Raw genomic sequence first — 23,243 nt, forward strand, 5'->3', positions numbered from 1 at the left:
AGAGCACTGTTTTAGTCAGAGGTCATGGGTTCTAAACCCAGCTCCGCCACTTGTCAGCTGTGTGACTTTGGGCAAGTCACTTAACTTCTCTGTGCCTCAGTTACCTCATCTGTAAAATGGGGGCTAAGACTGTGAGCCCCACATGGGACAACCTGATCACCTTGTATCCCCCCCAGCGCTTAGAACAGTGCTTTGCACATATTCAGTGCTTAACAAATGCCATCATTATTATTATTAAGCTCTTGAGAGTATTAATACAAGACTTGGTAGGCAGGTTCCCTGCCCACAAGGAGCTTACATTCTGGGGGGGGGGAGACTTCTGTGAGAAACAGATAATTATAATAATAATAACAATAATGCTGGTATTTGTTAAGTGCTTACTATGTGCAGAGCACTGTTCTAAGCGCTGCGGTAGATACAGGGTAATCAGGTTGTCCCACAGGAGGCTCACAGTCTTAATCCCCATTTTTACAGATAAGGTAACTGAGGCACAGAGAAGTTAAGTGACTTGTCCACAGTCACATAGCTGACAAGTGGCAGAGGCGAGATTCGAACCCATGACCTCTGACTCCCAAGCCCGGGCTCTTTCCACTGAGCCATGCCAGTGTGTAAGGTGTGTAAGGATGTGAATCTCACAATTCCCTCACTTTCTAACCAAAAATAGGGGAACAAAGAGAACCAGATATTACAAAGGACCTTCCTTTAGGGGGCTATGAAATTCAGGGAGTGGTCAGGAGTGCAAATGCTATTTAGCAAACAATAAGTCATTTACTATTTAGAGGCTGTGGTAGACATCATCATCATCACTGGTATTTATTGAGCATTTACTGTGTGCCAAGCATTAAGTGCTGGGGGAAGTAAAATCTAAGAGAATTGATATAAATATGGGCTTTTGTCTGGAATTGTACTCTTCCAAGCACTTGGTACATTGCTGTGCCAATGGGAAATGCTCAGTGAATACCAGTGATTGATAGAGATCTCCTTGATTCTATTTATCTTGATGATGATGTCTTGTTTGGTTTTGTTCTGTTTTGCTTTTCTGTCTATCTCCCCCATTTAGACTGTGAGCCCGTCACTGGGCAGGGATTGTCTCTATCTGTTGCTGAATTGTACATTTCAAGCACTTAGTACAGTGCTCTGCACATAATAAGTGCTCAATAAATACTATTGAATGAATGGAGGGGGACACAGACATTAATAGAAATGAATAAATGACAGTAATGTACATAAGTGCTGTGGGGCTGAACCTGGGATGAACAAATCCACATCCAAGGGCAATGCAGAAGAGAGTTGGAAAGAGGAAATGAGGGCTTAGTCAGGGAAGGCCTTTTGGAAGAGATGTGCTTTTAATCAGTGGTATTTATTGAGTGCTTCCTATTTGCAGAGCACTGTACTTGTGCTTGGGAGAGTACAGTACAATAGAATTAGAAAACACATTCCCTGCCCATATTGAACTTACCATCCTGAAGGTGGGGAAAGTGATTGTTTTCCCTTATGGTATTTTTTAAGCCCTTGGTAGTGTCTGGCACATAGCACTTAACAAATACTTTAATTATTATTATCACTAAGAAGCAGCATGGCTCAGTGGAAAGAGCCTGGGCTTGGGAGTCAGAGGTCATGGGTTCGAATCCTGGATCTGCCACCTGTCAGCTGTGTGACTGTGGGCAAGTCACTTCACTTCTCTGTGCCTCAGTGACCTCATCTGTAAAATGGGGATGAAGACTGTGAGCCTCACGTGGGACAACCTGATGACCCTGTATCTACCCCAGCGCTTAGAACAGTGCTCTGCACATAGTAAGCGCTTAACAAATACCAACATTATTATTATTATTGTGTCAAGCACTGTTCTTTAAGCACTGAGGTACATACACATTTATCAGGTTGGACACAGTGTGGGTCCTACATGGGGCTCACAGGAAGTAGGAGGGAGTTGGATTTAATCCCCATTTTACAGTTGAGGAAACTGAGGCACAGAGAAGTGACCTGCTCAGTCATCCATTCATTCATTCACTCAATCATATTTACTGAGCGCTTACTGTGTGCAGAGCACTGTATTAAGCACTTGGTAGAGTACAATATAACAATAAACTGACACCTTCCCTGGCCACATCGAACTTTCAGACTAAAGGGAGTCACACAGCAAGCAATTGCCAGAGCTGAGATTAGAACTCAGGTCCTCCGACTCCCAGGCCCATGTTCCTTCCAATAGGCCATGCTGCTTCTCTGGACCTTTCCCCCAGATCAAACCCAACTTGGGTATTTTGGATCATCTGTATGTAACACCCCTGATCGTGGTCCCCACCTCCGCCGTCTGGGGCTGTCCATCATCAGAGACCCAGGATTTAGACCCGATACAATCCTCTTACACAGGAAGCGGGATGAACTATTCAGGAAATATTGGTGGGTTGAGGGAATTAAGCCTGCTGTAACTCCAGGTGTGCCTTTAGAGAGTACCTGTGAATATAGCCCTCTAACAGAGAGGTTGCCAGTCTAGAGCAGTTCAAAAAGAAGAGTGAAGACCAGAATTTCCCTGGTTCTATTAGCTCAACAGGCCTCTGGGCAAGCCTCACTTAGACCAGTTCAGGAAGATGGACATTGACACTGCTCTCAAAGACCCTCCGGGAAGGAAAGACTCTTAGCTACACCCAAAAGTAGGTATTCCCCACAAGGGAAACACAAAAAACTCATCAATCACTCAGTGGTATTTTTTGGGCACTGTTCAAAGCTCTTAGAATACAATGCAGTTGAGTTAGTAGACATGCCCCCTGCCCTCAGGAATCTTACAAGTCATGGAGATACGAAAATTAGCCCGTGCCCAGGGCCTCAAACTGGGCAGTGGACTAAGAGAAATCAGGCAGCCTAATTGAAAAAAGTGCAGCAGACTCTGCCTGCTTTCTAATTCTCCCATGCCCCTCCCATCCCCCTCAATTTTTCATGCAAAATTATGTTTGTGGGACAATTCACTTTTTATTTGCTACAGGAAAATACTTGGGTTCTCTTAGTTGTGGCATAGGAAAAGGGTGAACATTATTTTCTGGAGGGTAAATTGGGATGGACCATAAAAGGGAAGCAGCATGGCCTAATTGAGAGAGCATGGGCCTGGGAGTCAGAAGGACCTGGGTTCTAATCCCATGCTCCTCCAGTTATCTGCTGTGTGACCTTAGACAAGTGACTTCTCTTTTCTGTACCTCAGTTACCTTATCTGTCAAACTGTGAGCCAATGTGGGGCAAGGATTGTGTCCACCCTGATTAACTCATATCTATCCCAGTGCTTAGTACAGTACCTGGCACATGGTAAGCACTTAAACACCATTGAAAAAAAGGCCAGAAAGAGAGAGACAGAGATTTATTGAGTGAGAAATAGAGAATGACAGAGAGAAGTGGAGGAGGGGTGAAGGGGAAAAGTTGAAAGAGAGACATAGGTGCCAACTGTGGGGGAAGGGAATGGAGGGTCATAGTTTCCCTGTGCCTCTAAGCCTCAGTTACCTCAACTGTAAAATGGGGATTAAGACTGTTAGCCCCACATGGGACAGGGACTGTGTCCACCCCGATTTGCTTGTAAACACCCCAGCATTTAGAACAGTGCCTGGAACATAGTAAGCACTTAACAAATACCATAATTACTATTACTGGGACTGTGGGAGTGAAACCACTAGGTTCGTCCCACAGGTTTTGAGGCAGGGTGGGCATCTGTCCCCATCCCAACAGCCTTTTATTTCTGGGTGGGGCTTGTCCTGTCTTATACTGTCAAATTGTTTCTGACCCAAAGCGACTCCATGGACACAGCTCTCCCAGAACACCCCACTTCTATCTGCAATCATTCTGGTAGTGGATCCTTAGAGTTTTCTAGGTCAAAATACAGAACTGGCTTACCATGGTCTTCTTCCACACAGTCAAATCTAGTCTCTGCCCTCAACTGTCCCCCATGCCGTTGCTGCCCAGTTCAGGTGAGTTTTGATTTGTAGATGATCGCCTTCCATTCACTAGCCACTGTCCAACTTCGGAATGAAATGGGTTTACCTCTGCTTGGTTCTCCCTCCCATGCCTACTAGAGTACTGGTAGAGAAACTCTCCAGATGCGATCCTGAGAGGGGTGGATGGAGCTAGCCAGAAATTAAATTGCCAAGATAGTGACCCTACTAGCTTTTTCACCCCTGACCAGCAAGCGGCAGCTGGTTTGTGACTTAGTGGATAGAGCATGGACCTGGGAATCAGAAGGACCAGAGTTCTAATCCCAGCTCCTCCACATGTCTGCTGTGGGACAAGTCGCTTTACTTCTCTACACCTCATTTACCTCATCTGTAAAATGGAGATTAGGAGTGTGAGCCCCATGTGGGACAGGGGCTATGTCCAATCTGATTACTTTGTATCTATTCCAGCTCTTAGTTCAGGTACTAGGATGGGACCCCACCCAAGGTAGGTTCTTACACTGCCCAATGTAGCATAAAGGGGAATTGGTTGGATGGAAGAAGCTGGTGTAGGTAGGGGGTGTAACTTCTACAGATGGGAGCAGTGACAACACCTGTCTGAAAAGCTGGGAAGAATGTGGCAGCTCTAAAATTTATCAGAGAAACAGTGTGGCCTAATGGATAAGAGCACGGGTCTAGGAATCAGTAGAAACTGGATTCTCATCCCGGCTCTGCCATGTGTCTGCTATGTGACCCTGGATAAGTCACTTAATTTATTTGCCTCAGTTGCCTCTTCTATAAAATGGGGATTGAGACTGTGAGCCCCACACAACAGGGACAGGGTCCAATCCACTGTGCATGTATCCACCCCAGAACTTAGAACAGTACCTGGCACGTAGTAAGTGCTTAACAAATGCCCCTAATATTATTATTAACCTCTGTGCCAGGCTGCTTCGACTTCAAACAGTTATTGCTTTGCCCTGGAGAGATTATTTACTAATGCCAATTAGCTTTCCGGGTCTGTTAAATAAACACTGGTTGCTCTTGAGTGCCTATTTTTTTTTAAGGTATTTGTTAAGCACTTAGTATGTGCCAGACACAGTACTAAGTGCTGGGGTGGGTACAAGCTAATCAGGTTGGACATAGTCCATGTCTCACATGGGGCTCACAGCATAAATCCCCATTTTACAGTTGAGGGAAATGAGACACAGAAAAGGTAAGTGATTTGCCCAAGGCACATAGCAGATAAATGGTCGAGCTGGGATTAGAACCCAGGTCCTTCTGACTCCCAGGCCCATGGTCCATCCACTAAGCCACACCTACTGCATGCAGAGCTCTGTACAATGAGCTTGGAATAGTGGAATAGTGGAATAGAGGAATAGTGGAATAGAGGAATAATGGAATAGAGAAGCAGTGTGGCTCAGTGGAAAGAGCACGGACTTGGGATTCAGAGGTCATGAGTTTGAATCCCTGCTCTGCCACTTGTCAGCTGTGTGACTGTGGGCAAGTCACTTTACTTCTCTGTGCCTCAGTTCCCTCATCTGTAAAATGGGGATTAACTGTGAGCCTCACGTGGGACAACCTGATTACCCTGTATCTACCCCAGCGCTTAGAACAGTGCTCAGCACATAGTAAGCACTTAACAAATACCAACATTATTATTATTATTATAGTACCCAAGGGAGATGATGCCATCTCTGCCTTCAAGGAGTTTACAGTCTAGCAGTAAATATATTATTGAAAAAGGAGGAGCAGAGATTTAGAACTTTGTTAAGGAAAAAAAAAAAGGATCTCTATCATTTCCTCTCAAAAGCAAAGGGATTTTTATGAGGAACCTATAAGCTACCATATACCAACTCTTACCTTGTACTCTCCCAAATGCTTAATCAGTGCTCTGCACACAGTAAACGCTCAATAAATATGATTAATAGTAGTAAGAAAAGGTGAAAGGGAAAGGTGGCTTCAAATTGGACATCTCTTTGGATGAAGGATGTGAGGCTTCCAACTGGGACCAGTTCTTATATATTTGAACAGGTTACTGATGCAGGGATCGAAAGCCAGAAAAATGACCCAGCAGCAGAGGCAGAACCTTGTTTACATTTCTACTGAACTTGTCACATTGGGCACATCCAGCCTTTCAGAGGAGACTCTCCCAACATATTAGGTGACTGTTTCCCAAAGAAATACCTAACCCAGACTCCAAAATCTCTAGTATCTCATTATCAGAAAGACCAGGGGATAAAGATGACATTTTCCAAATATTTAGACCCTGGCCTTGGCACTATGAGGTCAGAAGAGAGAGGGTATTTGCAGATGTCACAAATCCATTGATAAATCAATTGTATTTGAGCACATACCGTGTGTCGAGCAATGTAATAAGTGCTGGGGAGAGAACAATATAACAGAGTTGGAAGAAGACACGTTCGCTGCCCATAATGAGCATTCAGTCTTGAATGAGCAGCGTAGCATAGTGGATAGAACATGGGCCTGGGTGTCAGAAGGTCATGGGTTCTAATCCTGGCTCTGCCACTAGTCTGCTGTGTGACCTTGGTCAAATCACTTCACTTCTCTGGGCCTCAATTACCTCAACTGTAAAATGGGGATTAAGACTGTGAGCCCCAAGTGGGAAAGGGACTGTGTCCCACCCGATTTGCTTGTATTCACTCCAGCACTTAGTACAGTGCCTGGCACCTAGTAAGAGCTTAACAAATACCACAATTATTATTAATTATTATGATTATTACAAAGAGGGGGACTTTTCAGTCATTATTTCTGAGGCTTATTATAAGCTAGAGACTGTTACATGTAATAGTGCCAGGAAAATGTAATGTTAAATACTACCATGGGAGGAATGAAATGATTCTGAAATGATCAGAACCTATCATCCTGAATGGAGAAGTTTGCCTCTTAGGCCGGCTACTTTGAAGGTAGCCAGGCAGGCAAAAGATCCATGAGCTTATCAGCTGATTCAATGTGAACCTGTCTTCTAGACTGTGACCCCGTTGTTGGGTAGAGATTGTCTCTATTTGTTGCCAAATTGAACTTTCCAAGTGCTTAGTACAGTGCTCTGCACATAGTAAGGGCTCAAAAAATACAACTGAATGAATGAATAATTGAGAATTGCCCCTTTCTCCTTCCTCCTTAAGGTAGTAAAATCAAGCCTTCCCAACCAAGCCAGTGCCTGGAGTCTGTAACCATCCAGGTCACCCAAGGGGTAGGACACTTCCTTAAGGATGAGGGAGTTGTGGGGAAGCTCACAAAGGAAATGGAGACAAGGGTGAGAACACTAAATAAGGATGGTGGGGGGCTCACAGAGGAAATAGAAACAAGGGGCAGAGAACTACCATAAAGGCCATGGGGAAATCACAAAGGAAATGGAAATGAGGGACAAGCAGAGAAGCGGCATGGTTTAGTCGAAAGAGCACGGGCTTGGCATTCAGAGGACATGTGAGTCTGTAACTGGGCAGGGATTGTCTCTATCCATTGTCCAATTGTACATTCCAAGCGCTTAGTACAGTGTTCTGCACATAGTAAGCACTCCACAAATATGATTGAATGAATGAATGAATGGATTCTAATCCCAGCTCTGCCACTTGTCTGCTGGGTGACCTTGGGCAAGCCACTTAACTTCTCTGTGCCTCCATTAGCTCATCTGGAAAATGGGATTTAAAACTTTGAGGCCCATGTGGAACAAACTGATTACCCTGTATCTACCCCAGCACTTAGAACAGTGCTTGGCACATAGTAAGCACTTAAAAGGTACCATAATAATAATTACTGTTATCTTCAGTAGTATATTATTAAGCGCTTACTATGTGCAGAGCACTGTATTAATTACTTGGAATGTACAATTTGGCAACAGATGGAGACAGTCTCTACCCAGTGATGGGCTCACAGTCTTAACGGGGGAGACAGCAAAGCAAAACAGAGCAAAACAAAAACAAGACATCATCAAGATAAATAGAATCAAGGGGATGTACACCTAATTAAGAAAATAAATAGGGTAATAAATAATATATACAAATGAGCACAGTGCTGAGGGGAGGGGAAGGAGGAAGAGCAGACGGTGGAGGGGAGGGGCGAGGGAGCAGAGGGAAAGGGGGTGCTGAGTCTGGGAAGGCCTCCTGGAGGAGCTGAGCTCTCAGTAGGGCTTTAAAGAGGGGAAGAGAGTTAGTTTGGCAGATGTGAGGAGGGAGGGCATTCCAGGACAGCAAGTGGGAGGATGTGGGTCAGGGGTCGATGGTGGGATAGGCGTGAACGGGGGACAGTAAGGAGGTGAGCGGCAGAGGATCGGAGTGTACAGGGTGGGCAGTAGAAAGAGAGAATGGAGGTGAGGTAGGAGGGAGAAAGGGGATGGAGAGCTTTGAAGCCAAGAGTGAGGAGTTCTTGTTTCATGCAGAGGTTGATAGGCAACCACTGGAGGTTTTTAAGGAGGGGAGTGACATGCCCAGAGCATTTCTGCAGGAAGATGATCTGGGTAGCAGAATGAAGAATAGACTGGAGTGGGGAGAGACAGGAGGAAGGGAGATCAGAGAGGAGGCTGACACAATAATCCAGTCGGGATATTATGAGAGCTTGTACCAACGCGGTAACAGCTTGGATGGAGAGGAAAGGGCGGATCTTAGTGATTTTGTAAAGGTGAAACTGGCAGGTGTTGGTGACGGATTGGATGTGTGGGATGAACGAGAGAGCTGAGTCAAGGATGACACCAAGTTTGCGGGCCTGTGAGACGGGAAGGATGGTCGTGCCATCCACAGTGACAGGGAAGTCAGGGAGAGGACAGGGTTTGGGAGGGAAGATAAGGAACTCAGTTTTAGACATGTTGAGTTTTAGGTGGTGGGCAGACATCCAGGTGGAGACGTCCTGGAGGCAGGAGGAGATATGAGCCTGGAGGGAGAAGGAGAGAACAGGGGAGGAGATATAGATTTGGGTTTCATATGCAAAGAGATGATAGTTGAAGCCCTGGGAGCGAATGAGTTCACCAAGGGAGTGAGTCTAGATGGGAACAGAAGAGGGCCAAGAACTGACCCTTGAGGAACCCCTACAGCTAGTGGATGGGAGGGGGAGGAGGAGACTGTGAAGGAGACCGAGAATGAATGGCTAGCAAGATAAGAGGAGAACCAGGAGAGGACAGAGTCCATGAAGCCAAGATGAGATAAAGTGTGGAGGAGAAGAACAGTGGACAGGCACAAAGAAAATGGAGACAAGGCCATTTTACTCAAGAACTTGCAATCTATAGAGGATTGCGATCTCTAGACTGTAAACTCCCTGTGGGCAGGGAACATGTCTGTTATTTTGTAATAATAATGTTGGTATTTGTTAAGCGCTTACTATGTGCAGAGCACTGTTCTAAGCGCTGGGGTAGATACAGGGTAATCAGGTTGTCCCACGTGAGGCTCACAGTTAATCCCCATTTGACAGATAAGGTAACTGAGGCACAGAGAAGTGAAGTGACTTGCCCACAGTCACACAGCTGACAAGTGGCAGAGCTGGGATTCGAACTCATAACCTCTGACTCCCAAGCCCATGCTCTTTCCACTGAGCCATGCTGCTTCACTGTCCCAAACCCTTAGTACGTTGCTCTGCAGATAGTATGTGCTTAATAAATATGATTGATTAACTCTGGTCAATCAATCAATCGTGCTTATTAAGCACTTACTGTAAGCAAAGCATTTCACTAAGGGCTTGGGAGAGTATAAAACAATATAACAGCCACACTCCCCAAAATCAATGATCTTACAGTCTTGGGGAGAGACAGACATCAATATGAATAAATACATTACAGAGATGTACCTAAATGCTATGGAGCTGGGAAAGTGGTGAATAAAAGGAGCAAGTCAGGCCAAAGCAGAAGGGAGTGGGAAAAGAGGAAAAGGAGGGCTAAGTCAGGAAAGGCTTTTTGGAGGAGATGTGCCTTCAATAAGGTTTTGAAGGAGGGGAGAATAACGGTCTTTCGGATTTGAAAAGAGAGGGTGTTCCGGGCCAGAGAGGTGACGTTAGAGAGAGGTGGGAAGTGAGATAGATGAGATCATGATACACTGAACAGGTTGACATTAGAGGAGCAAAGTGTGCCAGCTAGGTTGTAGTAGGAGAGTAGCTAGGTGAGGAAGAAGAGGCAAGTTGATTGAATACTTTAAAGCCAATGGTGAGGAGTTTCTTTTTGATATAGAGGAGGATGGGTAACCAGTGGAGTTTCTTGAGGAATGGGGAGACATTGACTTAACAGTTTTGTAGAAAAATGGTCAGGGCATCAGAGAGAAATACAGATTGAAATGGGGAGAGACAGGAGGCAGAGAGGTCAGCAAAGAGGCTGATGCAGTAGTCGAGGTGGTATAGGATAAGTGCTTGGATCTACATGGTAGCAGTTTGGATGGAGAGGAACGGGTGGATTTAGCGATGTTGTGCAAGGACAGACATTAAAATAAATTACAGATAAGGGAAGGAGCAAGGATTTAGGATAGGTATACAAGTGCAGTGGAGCTAGGGGTAGGCTAAGAATCAAAGGGCTTAGGGGTTACAATGCAGTGCAGAAGGGAGGGTGAATAGCATGGAGAAATTAGAGGTTAGTCAAGGAAGGCCTCTTACAGGAGATATGATTTTAGTAGGACTTTCAAGATGGGGAGAATGGTGGTGTATCAAGTATGAGAGGGGAGGGAATTTGGGCCTAGGAGTTGGGAGGACTTGGGTTCTAATTCCGACTCCACGTGTCTGTGTGACCTTGGACAAGTCACTTCACTTCTCTATGCTTCAATTACCTGATCTGTAAAATGGGGATTTTGACTGGGAGCCCCATGAAGGACAAGGACTGTGTCCAACCTGATTATCTTGTATCTACCCCAGTGCTTAGTACAGTGCCTGGTGGATACAGCGCTAAGCACTCAGTGTTTAGTACAGTGCTCTTCACCTAGTAAGCATTCAAATGCAATTGAATGAACATAGTGAGAGCTTAGAAATACCATAATTATTATTTTTATCCTAGGCAGGAGAGAGGCCTTGAGTAAGGGGTGGATGGCCAGAGAGATGTAATCAAGGTGCAGGAAATAGGTTGGTGTTAGAGGAATGCAGTATGTGGGCTGGGTTGCGCTGGAGAGAAGTGAGAAAAAGTTGGAGGAAGATAACTGAATGAGAGCCTTAAAAGCAATGGTGAGGAAGTTTTTTAATGCAGAGATGGATGGGCAACCACTGAGGGTTTTTGAGGAATGGGGTGATACGTGCAGAATGATTGTTTTTTAGAAAAATGATCCAGAAAACGGAGTTCACTGTTAAGGGAGAGGCTGGAGGCTGAGATGTTTCTGGAAGATCCCAGAATGCCCCTACCTGCCAGGAGCCATGACAATCTCCCACAGCAAACATTGCAATCATGATTATTACTAACAACATCACTGATCGATACTTCTCTAGCCAACAACAGTATGTACTCAGCACCTACTTTGTGCAGAATCCTGTTCTCAGAGCTTGAGAGAGTACAATGGAAGTCAAGGAGGCTACAATCCAATGCACTCATTGCTTATGACACTCATTAAGCACTTACTATGTGCCAAGCACTGTTCTAAGCTCTGGGGTAGATACAAATTAATCAGGTTGGGCAGAATACCTGTCCCATATGTGGTTCACAGTCTTAATCCCCATTTTACAGATGAGGGAACTGAGGGCCAGTGAAGTGAAGTGGCTTACCTAAGGTCACACTACAGACAAGCCAGGGTTGGAATGGTACTTCTGACTCCCAGGCCCGTGCTCTATCCACTAAGCCATGATATTTCTCTAATGGAGAAGCAGCTTCTGCATTGGAGTTGCCAGACATCAACTATTTACAGGTAATGGGAATAGGGAGATGAACAAGGCTATAACTGTTAGTAGCAAGAAAGAGTTGTATTGGTTTCAGAATTTAAGCTGACATTTGTGTTGAGCCATAATGATGGGTCCGTTAAGAACTGACTGGATCAGATGGGGAAATGCGAGACAAACTTCATTATAAAGCTTCAGTTGCATGAAAGAAAACAATTTAGGAGCAATGAAGTTTGAAAGCGGGCTAATATAAATCAACAAAGCTCAGGAATACATCATGACCTTTTTTTCATAAATATTTTCACGATTTGGTTCAACAGACTTGTCTACAATTTGGAGAAAGGCACAGAGCTGCAGGCTGCTGAGCCATAACGGTTTTAAAAAAAAGAAGTCAGGAAGTCACTTCTGCAAAATTAGATGCTCTGAGAACAAGCTGCTAAACAATCTTGGTTTTTTCATTTGTTCATTCATTCAATCATTTTTATTGAGCGCTTACTGTGTGCAGAGCACTGTACTAAGCACTTGGAAAGTACAATTCGGCAACAGATAGAGACAATCCCTACCCAACAACGAGCTCACATTCTAGAAGGGAAAGACAGACAACAAAACAAAACAAGCAGAGAGGCATCAATAGTAGCAAGATAAATAAAGTTATAGATCTATACACATCATTAATAAAATAAATAGAATATTAAATATGTACAAATATACACAAGTGCTATAGGGAGGGGAAGGGTCTAGAGAAGAGGAAGGGAGTATTGTTTAAGTGTTTACCTTGTGCTAGGCACTGTATTAAGTTCTGGGGTAGATTTAATCTAATCAGGTTGGACACAGTCCATGTCCCACATGGGGATCCTGCTCTTACCTCCCATTTTACAGGAGAGGTAAGTGAGGCCCAGAGAAGTGAAATGACTTACCCCAAATCACACAGCAGACAAGTGGTGGAGCTGGGATTAGAACCAGGTCCTTCTAACTCTCAGGCCCGAGCTCTATCCGCTAGGCTATGCTCCTCCTTTTCCAATCACTTTTCCAAAAACCAAGAATTTTACCTAGTCCAGTGCTTTGCACACAGTAGGTTCTAAATAAATGCTATTAATGATGATGATGTTTAGTCATTCTAACATTTTTAATCTCACCACCTTGGAAATACCTCTGTCTGACTATAGCCTCCTAACCTCCATCAATCAATCAGTAGTATTTATTGAGCACCTATTCTATGCAGAGCTCTGTATTCAGCATTTGGGGTAGTACAACAGTGTTAATAGACTTGATCCCTGCCCTCAGTGAGTTTACAGTATAATGGGGGAGAAAGACAAAAATAAATTTTAGGTAGGAGGAAGCAACAGAGTAAAGATGTGTATGATGTAGGAGGAGGATCAGAGAGTACCCAAGTGCCTAGGTGCCTGGTCCACCCCCTCCCCCATCTTTCTCATCACTATCCTCCGTATCTCACAATCCAGTAATCTTGGTGTTGTCCTCAACTCCTCCCTCTAATTCCACCCACAAATTCCATCTGTCACCAAATCCTGTTGGTTCTGCCTTCACAATATTGCTAAAATCTGCCCCTTCCTCAATATAGATTGAATAAGACAGTGACTAATCAGGGAAGGCTCCCTGGAGGAGATATGATTTTAGAAGGATCTTGAAAGTGGGGAGAATAGTGGTCTGTTGGATGTGAAGGGGGAGGGAATTCCAGGCAGGGGAATGATGTGAGGAAGAGGTTGGCAATGAGAAAGAGATAATAATAATAATAATAATAATGATATTTGTTTAGTGCTTACTATGTGCCAAGCACTGTTCTAAGCACTAGGATTGATACAAAGATAGAACTTATCTTATCCTGCCTTTACTACTGCATCTGCCTCCTCGCTGACCTTTGGGCTCCTGCCTTTTTCCACTCCAGTCGATACTTCACTCTGCTGCACAGATCATTTTTCAAACATCATCCAGTCTGTGTCTCCCCATTCCTCAAGAACTTCCAATGGCTGCTCATCCATCTGCACATTCTAGAAACAGAAATTCTTTGTCTCTCCCTTCTAGAAACAGAAACTCCTTACCTTTGGCTTTAAAGCAGTCAATCAGCTCACCCTATCCTACCTCACCTCACCAATCTCCTACTACAGCCCAGCCCACACACTCTGCTCCTCTAGTGCTTAGAGAAGCAGCGTGGCTCAATGGAAAGAGCATGGGTTTTGGAGTCAGAGGTCATGGGTTCGAATCCCGGCTCGGCCACTTGTCAGCTGTGTGGCTTTGGGCAAGTCACTTAACTTCTCGGTGCTTCAGTTACCTCATCTGTAAAATGGGGATTAAGACTGTGAGCCCCAAGTGGGACAACCTGATTCCCCTGTGTCTACCCCAGCGCTTAGAACAGTACTCGGCACATAGTAAGCGCTTAACAAATACCAACATTATTATTATTATTATTAGTGCCAGTTTACACACTGTGTCCCAATCTCATCTATCCTGCCACCAACACCTTTCCCACATCCTCCCCCTACCCTGGAACTCTCTGCCCTTTATATATGCCAGTTCACCACTGTCTCCACCTTCAAAACTTGATTAAGGTCACATCTCCTCCAAGAGGCCTTCCCCCATTAAGCCTTCTTTTTCCCAGTTGACTTTCTTCTGCATTGTTTATGCACTTGAAACTGTGTCCTTTGGACACTTGATATTTGCCCCAACCCCACAGCACTTATTCACATATCTTTAAATTATATAATGTAAATTCTATATTACCAATTATGTATGTCTATTAATGTCTGTCTCCCCCTGTTGACTGTAAGCTCATTTATGGCCAGGGAACATATCTGCTAATTCTGTTGTATTGTACTCTCCCAAGTACTTAGTACTGTGCTCTGCACATAACCAACCAACACGCAATAAATACCATTGATTAGTTGAGTGACTGTGATGTGGAACTGCTGAACTGGCAGTAGGTAGTGAAATAGATTGAATACGAGAATGATTAATCAGGGAAGTCTCCCTGAGGGAGGTATAATAATGTTGGTATTTGTTAAGCACTTACTATGTGCAGAGCACTGTTCTAAGCACTGGGGTAGATACAGGGTAATCAGATCGTCCCACATGAGGCTCACAGTTAATCCCCATTTTACAGATGAGGTAACTGAGGCACAGAGAAGTTAAGTGACTTGCCCACAGTCACACAGCTGACAAGTGGCAGAGCCGGAATTGGAACCCATGACCTCTGACTCCCAAGCCCAGACTCTTTCCACTAAGCCACACAGAAGGATCTTGAAGGTGGGGAGAAGAGTGATCTGTTGGATGTGAAGGGGGAGGGAATTCGAGGCACGGGGAATGGTGTGAGGAAGAGGTTAGCAATGAGAAAGAGATAATAATAATAATGATAATAATAATTATGATATTTAAGTGCTTACTATGTGCCAAGCACTGTTCTAAGCACTGGGGTAGATAAAAGGTGATCAGGTTGTCCCACGTGGAGCTCACAGCATTAATCTCCATTTTACAGATAACTGAGGCACAGAGAAATGAAGTGACTTGCCCAAGGTCACACAGCAGACAAGTGGCAGAGCTGGGATTAGGATCCATAACCTTCTGACTCCCAAGCCTGTCCTCTTGCCACTTGGCCATGCTGATTCTCTAAGTTGACAATGAAGTTCAGTGAAGGTTGGTCTGAGAGGAACAAATCATATAAACTGGGCTGCAGTGGGAGAAGGGTGAGAACAAATTATGGGGAGAAGAGAGCCTATTTAGTGCCTTAAAGCAAGTGTTCATGAGTTTCAGGTCTATGCAGAGAGAAATGGGCAGTCACTATAGGTTTTTCAGGGGTCAGGAGAGGTGTATAGAAAGATTTTGAAAAATTATCTGGGGAGCAGAGTGATGTATGGACTGGAGTGGGGAGACACTGGAAACAAAGAGGTCAGCGAGGAGGCTGCTGCAGTATTTGGTACGGCACTTTGTGGGAGTATAGTAGAGACAGTCGACAGTTCCTGTACTCAAGGAGCTTACAGTCTAATGTAAACAGAGCACTAGTGATAGTAGTAGCAGTTTGAATGGAGAGAAAAGGGCAGATCCTAGAAATGTTGTGGAGGAAAACACGACAGGATTTGGTGACAGACTGAATATGCAGGTTCAGTGAGAGAGAAGATTAGAGAATAATGCCAAGATTGTGAGCTTGAGTGATGGGAAGGATGCCCAAGTCACACACAGCAGACAAGTGGCAGAGCTGGCATTAGAACCCAGGTTCTTCCAACTCACAAGCCCGTGCTCTATCCACTAGGCCATGCTGCTTCCAACAAGATTGCAAGATTACGTAAAGCCAATAGTTGAAATTGTAAGAGTGGATGAACTCCCCAGGAGTCTGTGGATTTTTTTATGGTATTTTTAAGTACTTACTATGTGCCAGGCACTGTGCTAAACTCTGGGGTAAATACAAGCTAGTCAAGTTGTCCCACATTGGGCTCACAGTCATAATTCCCATTTTACAGATGAGGTAGCAAGCCCTGAAAAGTGAAGTAACTTGCCCAAGATCATACAGCAGGCAAGTAGTGAAGCTGCAATTAGAACCCAGTTCCCACTGACTCCCAGGCCCGTGCTTTATTCACTAAGCACAGTGCTTCTCTAGATTGAGAATAGAGTGAGACCCTAATCTGTCATCTCATCCATAGCTCTTTCCCTCCTCCTTGAAAATCCCTTCTCTCACCCCATCACCGAGACCTCTGATTCTTAGGCCCCCCTCTTTTATCAGGCTAACATGTGCCCACCTGGACCCTCTATCTACCCTCCCCACGTGCACAAATCCACACCCCCCTCATTCAACTCACCTTCATCTCCCCGCCCCTCTGTTGATTTTAATAATAATGTTGGTATTTGTTAAGCGCTTACTAGGTGCCAAGCACTGTTCTAAGTGCTGGGGGAGATACAGGGTAATCAGGTTGTCCCATGTGGGGCTCACACACTTTTAATCCCCATTTTACAGATGAGGGAACGGAGGCACAGAGAAGTTAAGTGATGCCCACAGTCACACAGCTCACAAGTGGCAGAGCTGGGAGTCGAACTCATGACCTCTGACTCCAAAGCCCAGGCTCTTTCCACTGAGCCAGGCTGCAAATAGTGACCCATAGCCCTGGATCACTGGGAGATTCTTCCATTTCTGCCTACCTGCTTCCTAACACCATTGGTAGAAATCCAGCCCCCAGACCAACTTCAGCCATTTTAAATAGCCCCTCACTTGCTTCAATTCTGCCCTTTTTGCTCAGCAGCATTATCTCTCCTACCTTGACTTCCATGCCCTCTACCAATTATTCTAGACCTTTAGCTCCTTCCTGAAGCCCCCAAGTCTCCCACCTACCTCTCTCATCTGAGAAGATTTCACTGACTGCTTCCTTGACAAAATTGAAACCATCAGGTGCGAGCACCCCAAAATACCCTCCTTTCCTCCTAGTTGTTTTGTACACAGTAAGTGTTCAATAAATACGATTGGATGAAAGACTGCCTCCCACCACTTGATGCACTTGTTATTCATTCAATTGTATTTATTAGCACTTACTGTGTGCAGAGCACTGTCATTCCCAACCTCTCTCAAGAGGATATGTGATATCTGTTTTCAACTTCTACCTCCTGTAACTGTGCCTCTGATTGCATCCCTGCTTGACATCTAAAACTAGTTGCTCCCATCCTTCTTCCCTTCCTTTCCTTTTCAACAACTCACTTGCCCTCTGTCTTCAAACATGCCCAGGTCTTCCACCTTCTGAAGAAAGATTCCTCTGGGTTCCACAGAAGCTTGCAAACTCTGACTCCATCAAGATGCTTCCCTATCTCTATCTCCTAACCAGATCCTCAGTACCTGTAGCAGTTGTGTACCTATTGACTTATCTATTCTATTATTTAAAGATGTATTTTTCCACCTCTGCCCCTAAATATTTTGTGCCTGTTATTCCTATCAGGTTGTAATAATAATAATAGTAATATTTGTGAAGTGCATAGTATGTGCTCTAGTGTACTAAGATCTGGGGCAGAACCAAGATATTCAGTATGGACACAGTCCCTGTACCACATGGGGCTCACAGTCTAAGTAGGAAAAGAGGAATTATTATCTTATTATCATTATTACTACTAATAATAATGGTATTTGTAAAGCATTTACTATATGCCAGGCATTGTACAAAGTGCTGGGGTGGATACATGAAAATTGGGTTGGACACAGTCCCTGTCCCAAGTGGGGCTCACAGTCTCAGTTCCCATTTTACAGATGAGGTAACTGCGGCACAGAGAAGTAAAGTGACTTGTCCAAGATCACACAGCAGACAAGTGGCAGATCTGGGATTAGAACACATAACCTTCTGACTCCCAGATCTGTGCTCTATCCACTTTGCCACTCTGTTCTCTCATGCATCCCAAACATTCAATCCATCACCAAAACCTGCTGGTCTCACCTTCACAACATTGCCAAGATCCGCCCTTTCCTCTCCTTCCGTACTGCTACCTTGCTGGTACAATCTCTCACAATATCTCAACTGGATTATTACTGCAGTCTCTTATTGCATCAGCCTCCTCTCCGATCTCCCATCCTCCTGTCTCTCCCTGCTTGAGTCTATACTTCACTCCACTGCCTGGACTATCTTGCTAGAGAAACACTCTGGGCATGTCACTCCCCTCCTCAAAAACCTCCAGTGGTTGCTTAACAACCTTCGCATAAAGCAAAAACTCCTCACTGTTGGCTTCAAAGTTCTCCATCACCTTGCTCCCTCCTATCTCACCTCCCTTCTCTCTGTCTGGAGCCCACCCCGCACACTCCGCTCCTCTGCCGCTAACTTCCTCACCTTACCTCATTCTCACCTGTCCAGCTGTCGACCCCTGGCCCACATCCTACCTCAGACCTGGAATGCCCTCCTTCTTCACATCCGCCAAACTAACTCTCTTCTCCACTTCAAAGCCCTGAGGGCTCACCTCCTCCAGGAAGGCTTCCCAGACTGAGCCCTCCCTTTCCTTTTGCCCCTCCTCCCCTCTCCATTGTCCCTACTCCCTCCCTCTGCTCTACTCCCTTCTCCCCACAGCACTTGTGTATATTTGTACATATTTATTATTCTTTTAATAATCTGTATATATCTATGATTTTATTAATCTATTTTGATGGTATTGATGCCTGTCTACTTGTTTTGTTTTGTTGTCTGTCTCCCCCTTCTAGACTGTGAGCCCGTTACTGGGCAGGGATTGTCTCTGCTGCCAAACTGTACTTTTCAAACGTTTAGTACAGTGCTCTGCACACTGTAAGCACTCAATGAATACCATTGAATGAATGAATGCCCATTTTACAGATGAAGAAACTGAGGCCCAGAGAATCTAAGTAACTAGCCGTAGGTGACACAGCAGGCAGAGACAGGATTAGAATCTGGGGCCCCTCACTTCCAGACCCGTGCTCTTTCCACTAGACAACACTGTTTCTTAAAGATGGGGATCCTGCATTGTGCCTCTAGTGTATTCTCCCAAGAGCTTAGTACAGTGATCTGCACACAGTTGGAGCTCATTAGAAGCTTTGGATTGCTTGATGAATAAAATCATATTGGTTGCATAGTGCGGAGGGGAAGAAAAAATTAAAGCAATTTAATGATCTCAAAGGGAATCCAGAATCATTCAAATCAGACACTGGAAGAGAGCAGGGGAAGAGTTCCTTCTGAAGAACACTTACTAAAAAGAAACCACTGGATGAAATGACTGAGGTTTAGCGGAAAGTCAAATAGAATTTAAAGCAAAGGCCACAAAAGTCAGTCTAGATAAATGCCAAACAGTCGATGATCACCTTCTCCTCTAGCTGATAAGGTGAAATTCGATTCCACCTTCACCGGAGACTAACTACTCAGAATCCACAATCTGTGATAGAAAAGATTTTCTGATTAATGGAAAACTGACAAATGTCACCTAAATAAAGGAAGTTCTTCCTTTCTTAATTTGAAACCCTGCAGTCAGCCTGCATTATGAGATATTGAAGCTTCTAGAATGGTAAGAAGAAAATTGGTGGCCAAGAGAAAGTATCCCCCAAAAGCACAAATTCCAAAGGTAATTCAAAGCCGTGATGTTGGTGACAAGGAAAAGAGTTTGGGAGCAAGGAATACTGATTTCCTATGGGAGGCAGCATGGCCTAGTGGCAAGAGCAAGGGCCTGAGAGTCAGAGGTCATAGGTTCTAATCCAGCCTTTGCCACTTGTCTGCTGTGTGACCTTGGGCAAGTCACTTCACTTCTCTGGGCCTCAGTTACCTCATCAGTAAAATGAGGATTTAATCCCTGAGCCCCTTGTGGGACATGAACAGTGTCCAACCTTATCCTCTTTTATTTATCCCACTTATTATATTATTATTATAGTACGTGCTTAACAAATACCATAAAAAAACTTCTCTATGCCTCAGTTTCTTCAATCATTATTTATTGAGTACTTACTGTGTGCAGAACACTGCATTAAGTGCTTGGGAGAGTACAATATAACAGAATTGGTGGGCATGTTCCTTGCCCAAAATTGAAATTCAATACATGGTCTTTCTCCTATTTAGATTGTGAGTCCCGTATGAGACAGTGTCTGACCTGGTTATCTGGCTTCTATCCCATTGCTTAGTACAGGGTTTGGCATATTATAAGTGCTTAACAAATGACCTTATTATTACAATTGCTCTTTAACTAGGTTGGAGGAGATTGTAAACTCCTTGAGGAAAGAGATCCTGCCTTAACACTGTTGAACTCTTCCCAAGAGCTGAGTACAGTGTCCTGCACACAGTAGCACTCAAAAAACATCACTGAGGGATAAATTGCAAAGGAAGGGGGAAAGCGATTAGGCTTCGCTTTTGCTGCTCCCGGAGAATGCAACAACACCCTTCTGCATCTACAAGACTTCCACAAAAGCATCTTTCTGTTTTATAATAATAATAATAATTGTAGTATTTGTTAAGCACTTATTATGTTCTAGGCACTGTTCTAAGCTCTGGGAAAGACACACGATATTCGGGTTGGACAGAGTCACTGTCCCACCTGGGGCTCACTCAATCTCTATTTTACAGATCAAGAAATTGAGGCACAGAGAGGGTAAATGAGTTGCCCAAGATCACACGGTAGACAAATAGAGTGGGGATTAGAACCCAGGTCCTTCTCACTCCCAGACCCATTTATTATTTACTATGCCAAGCTTCTTCTCAATGTTATTGGAATGGAAATAAGATAAAAGATAGTTTTGACTCTCCTGGATCCATTTTTCTTCATTTTCAGAATAAAATGCTCATCAGGGCATAACCTCAACCTGGACATCGCCAAAAAACTAAGACTGATTTCCCCCAAGAGCACATCAATTTAGGTACCAAACCTGCAATCTTGCTCAGGATTTGCTGTTCCTCTCCAGACATTTTCACATAGATCACTTGGTTGTTAAACTGGCCGATCCCTCGAAATGTCAAGTTGAGGGGTTTTCCCTGCAAAAGGGCATCCACTTTAGCTTTGCTCTGTTCCAGTGCTGAAATAGCCCTGAAAAAGAAGTACATCCCCAGAGAGATCATTAGGCATCGAAACAATCAGAGATGCAGTTTATTCCAGCGATGAAGAGCTGTAACCAATGATAAGAGAAGGCTGGTCTATGTGAAGAGGATGGTTTTTCAAAGACTATTCTACAACCACAGTTATGACAGGAAGGCCATTGTGACCACCTCCCTTTCCCCCTTCGCCCCCTCACCCCAAGCCCTCCCATTGCTAAGCAGCACTGCCTATAATCTAGCCTATACAGATGGGGTTTTTATTCATCACTGAAAGCAAAGTGCACTTGCCTTTTATGGCTAACTGCCTTCTGTATTAAAAGTCTTTTAAGGGAACTCAGCAAGGATATTTTGAACATTTAAAATATTTGAGAATTAATCCTCCCAAGCATTTAGGATTGGATACATCAAAAGCTTAGTACAATTATGGGGCCTGGTGGAATGCACTTAGCACAATGTTCTGCATACAGTAAGTACTTAAATGTGACTGACAATGAATACATGAATGAAAGCAGGTCTGGGTGTCAAATCTGGGATTTAATCCCAGCTCTACCACCTGGACAAGTTACAACTTTTCTAGGCCTCGGTTTCCTCGTGAGGGTTGTTAAATTTCTGTTCTCTCTCCCCTTTAGACTGTGAGCTTCACAAAGGACAGAGACTGTTTCTGACTTAATTGTATTGCACCTACCTTAGCACTTGACAGAGTTCTTGGCACATAGCACTTAATACCACAGTCACTGTTATTTTTCAGGAATGAAAAATTACGCTAATGACAAGAGCAGATTTGAAATTAGAACTGTTTCTGACACTGGCTAACCACTCTTTCTTTGGTGGATTTATCTCAGTGGAAACCCTTGTGGATTTCTTAGGAAATTGATCCTTGGTAGTCAGCTCCAAAGGATTCAGAGTCACCTGCTTTGGACTAAAAAGAGGAGCATTCTCCTATTCTTGCTGTGGTCAAGGTCTGCCTTTTCAAGAGCTTTCTGCACTGAATTCCTCCTGCTTGCTTAAGCAGAGAGTCATATTTCTGCCTCCAGAGAGAATCCCCCGGGTCCTGGAATTGGGATGCCGTCGGCATGTGCCAGGGTGGATGACAAGCCCAGCATGTGACCAATCAATCGATCAATCCAACTCCCTATTCCTGTGAATTGAGCTACAGCTGGAAGTGACCTGGGGAATCTGTCAAGAGTACAGGCAGCCAAGAACTGCTATCTCTGCATGTTCAGGCTCTTGCCACAGGTCTTCATTTCCTTCACTAGCCCATCAGAAGCAATGTGCCTGCTTATTGTTGTATTGTACTCTCCCAAGCATTTAACATAGTGCTCTGCACACAGTATGTGCTCAGTGAATTATCATGCTGAAATAATAATAATAATAATGATGTTATTTGTTAAGCACTTACTATATACCAAGCACTGTTCTAAGCCCTGGGGTAGATACAGGGTAATCAGATTGTCCCACATCATGTTCACAGTCTTCATTCCCATTTTACAAATGAGGGAACTGAGGCACAGAGAAATCAAGTGACTTGTCCAAGGTCACAAGCAGACAAATGGGGGATCTGGGATTATAACCCATGTCTTCTGAGTCCCAAGCCCTTGCTCCTTCCTCTAAGCCATGCTGCTAAAGACCACCACAGTTGACCTGCTCTTCACAAAAGCAGTCCTCATACTGGGTCAATTCCCCAGTGTTTGTTCTGAAGAAGGCTACAGCAAAGAAGTTTTTCCCTTTTTCAACTCCACTTGGGATCCAATTTGAAGAAGAGGGGCAGGGCATATGTGTGTGAGGAGGGGGAGAGGGGGCGGGCAGTATAACCTATTCCTTCCCCCTCTGCCACATTTGCAAGCTGCAAATCCACTGTGCACCTATGCTGAAGCCACCTGAGGATCTGCCCAAGTTTAAGACAAGCTGAGTTTCCTCTCTCCGGAATATATTTTAACATGAATATATTTTAACATCTGTCCTCCCCTTCCCCCCATTCTTCAACTAGAAAAGATAAATGACCACACTGCAAGCACTGTGGTTAGAGGATTTTTTTCCCCTGTAGATGGTAAGCTCCTTGTGG

General features: G+C 44.3%; 1 protein-coding gene across 1 annotated transcript in view; it reads right to left on the bottom strand.

Annotated features, from left to right (window-relative positions):
• The window catches only part of LOC103171503, a 60,330-nt gene that overhangs the window by 16,357 nt on the left and 20,730 nt on the right, over positions 1 to 23,243 (bottom strand). The window contains exon 5 of the mRNA XM_029066792.2: positions 21,016 to 21,173. Coding sequence (XP_028922625.1) covers positions 21,016 to 21,173 — 158 coding nt within the window. The remainder of the gene's footprint in view (positions 1 to 21,015; positions 21,174 to 23,243) is intronic.

This window comes from Ornithorhynchus anatinus, chromosome 5, assembly GCF_004115215.2.
Source record: "Ornithorhynchus anatinus isolate Pmale09 chromosome 5, mOrnAna1.pri.v4, whole genome shotgun sequence".
Taxonomy (NCBI): domain Eukaryota; kingdom Metazoa; phylum Chordata; class Mammalia; order Monotremata; family Ornithorhynchidae; genus Ornithorhynchus; species Ornithorhynchus anatinus.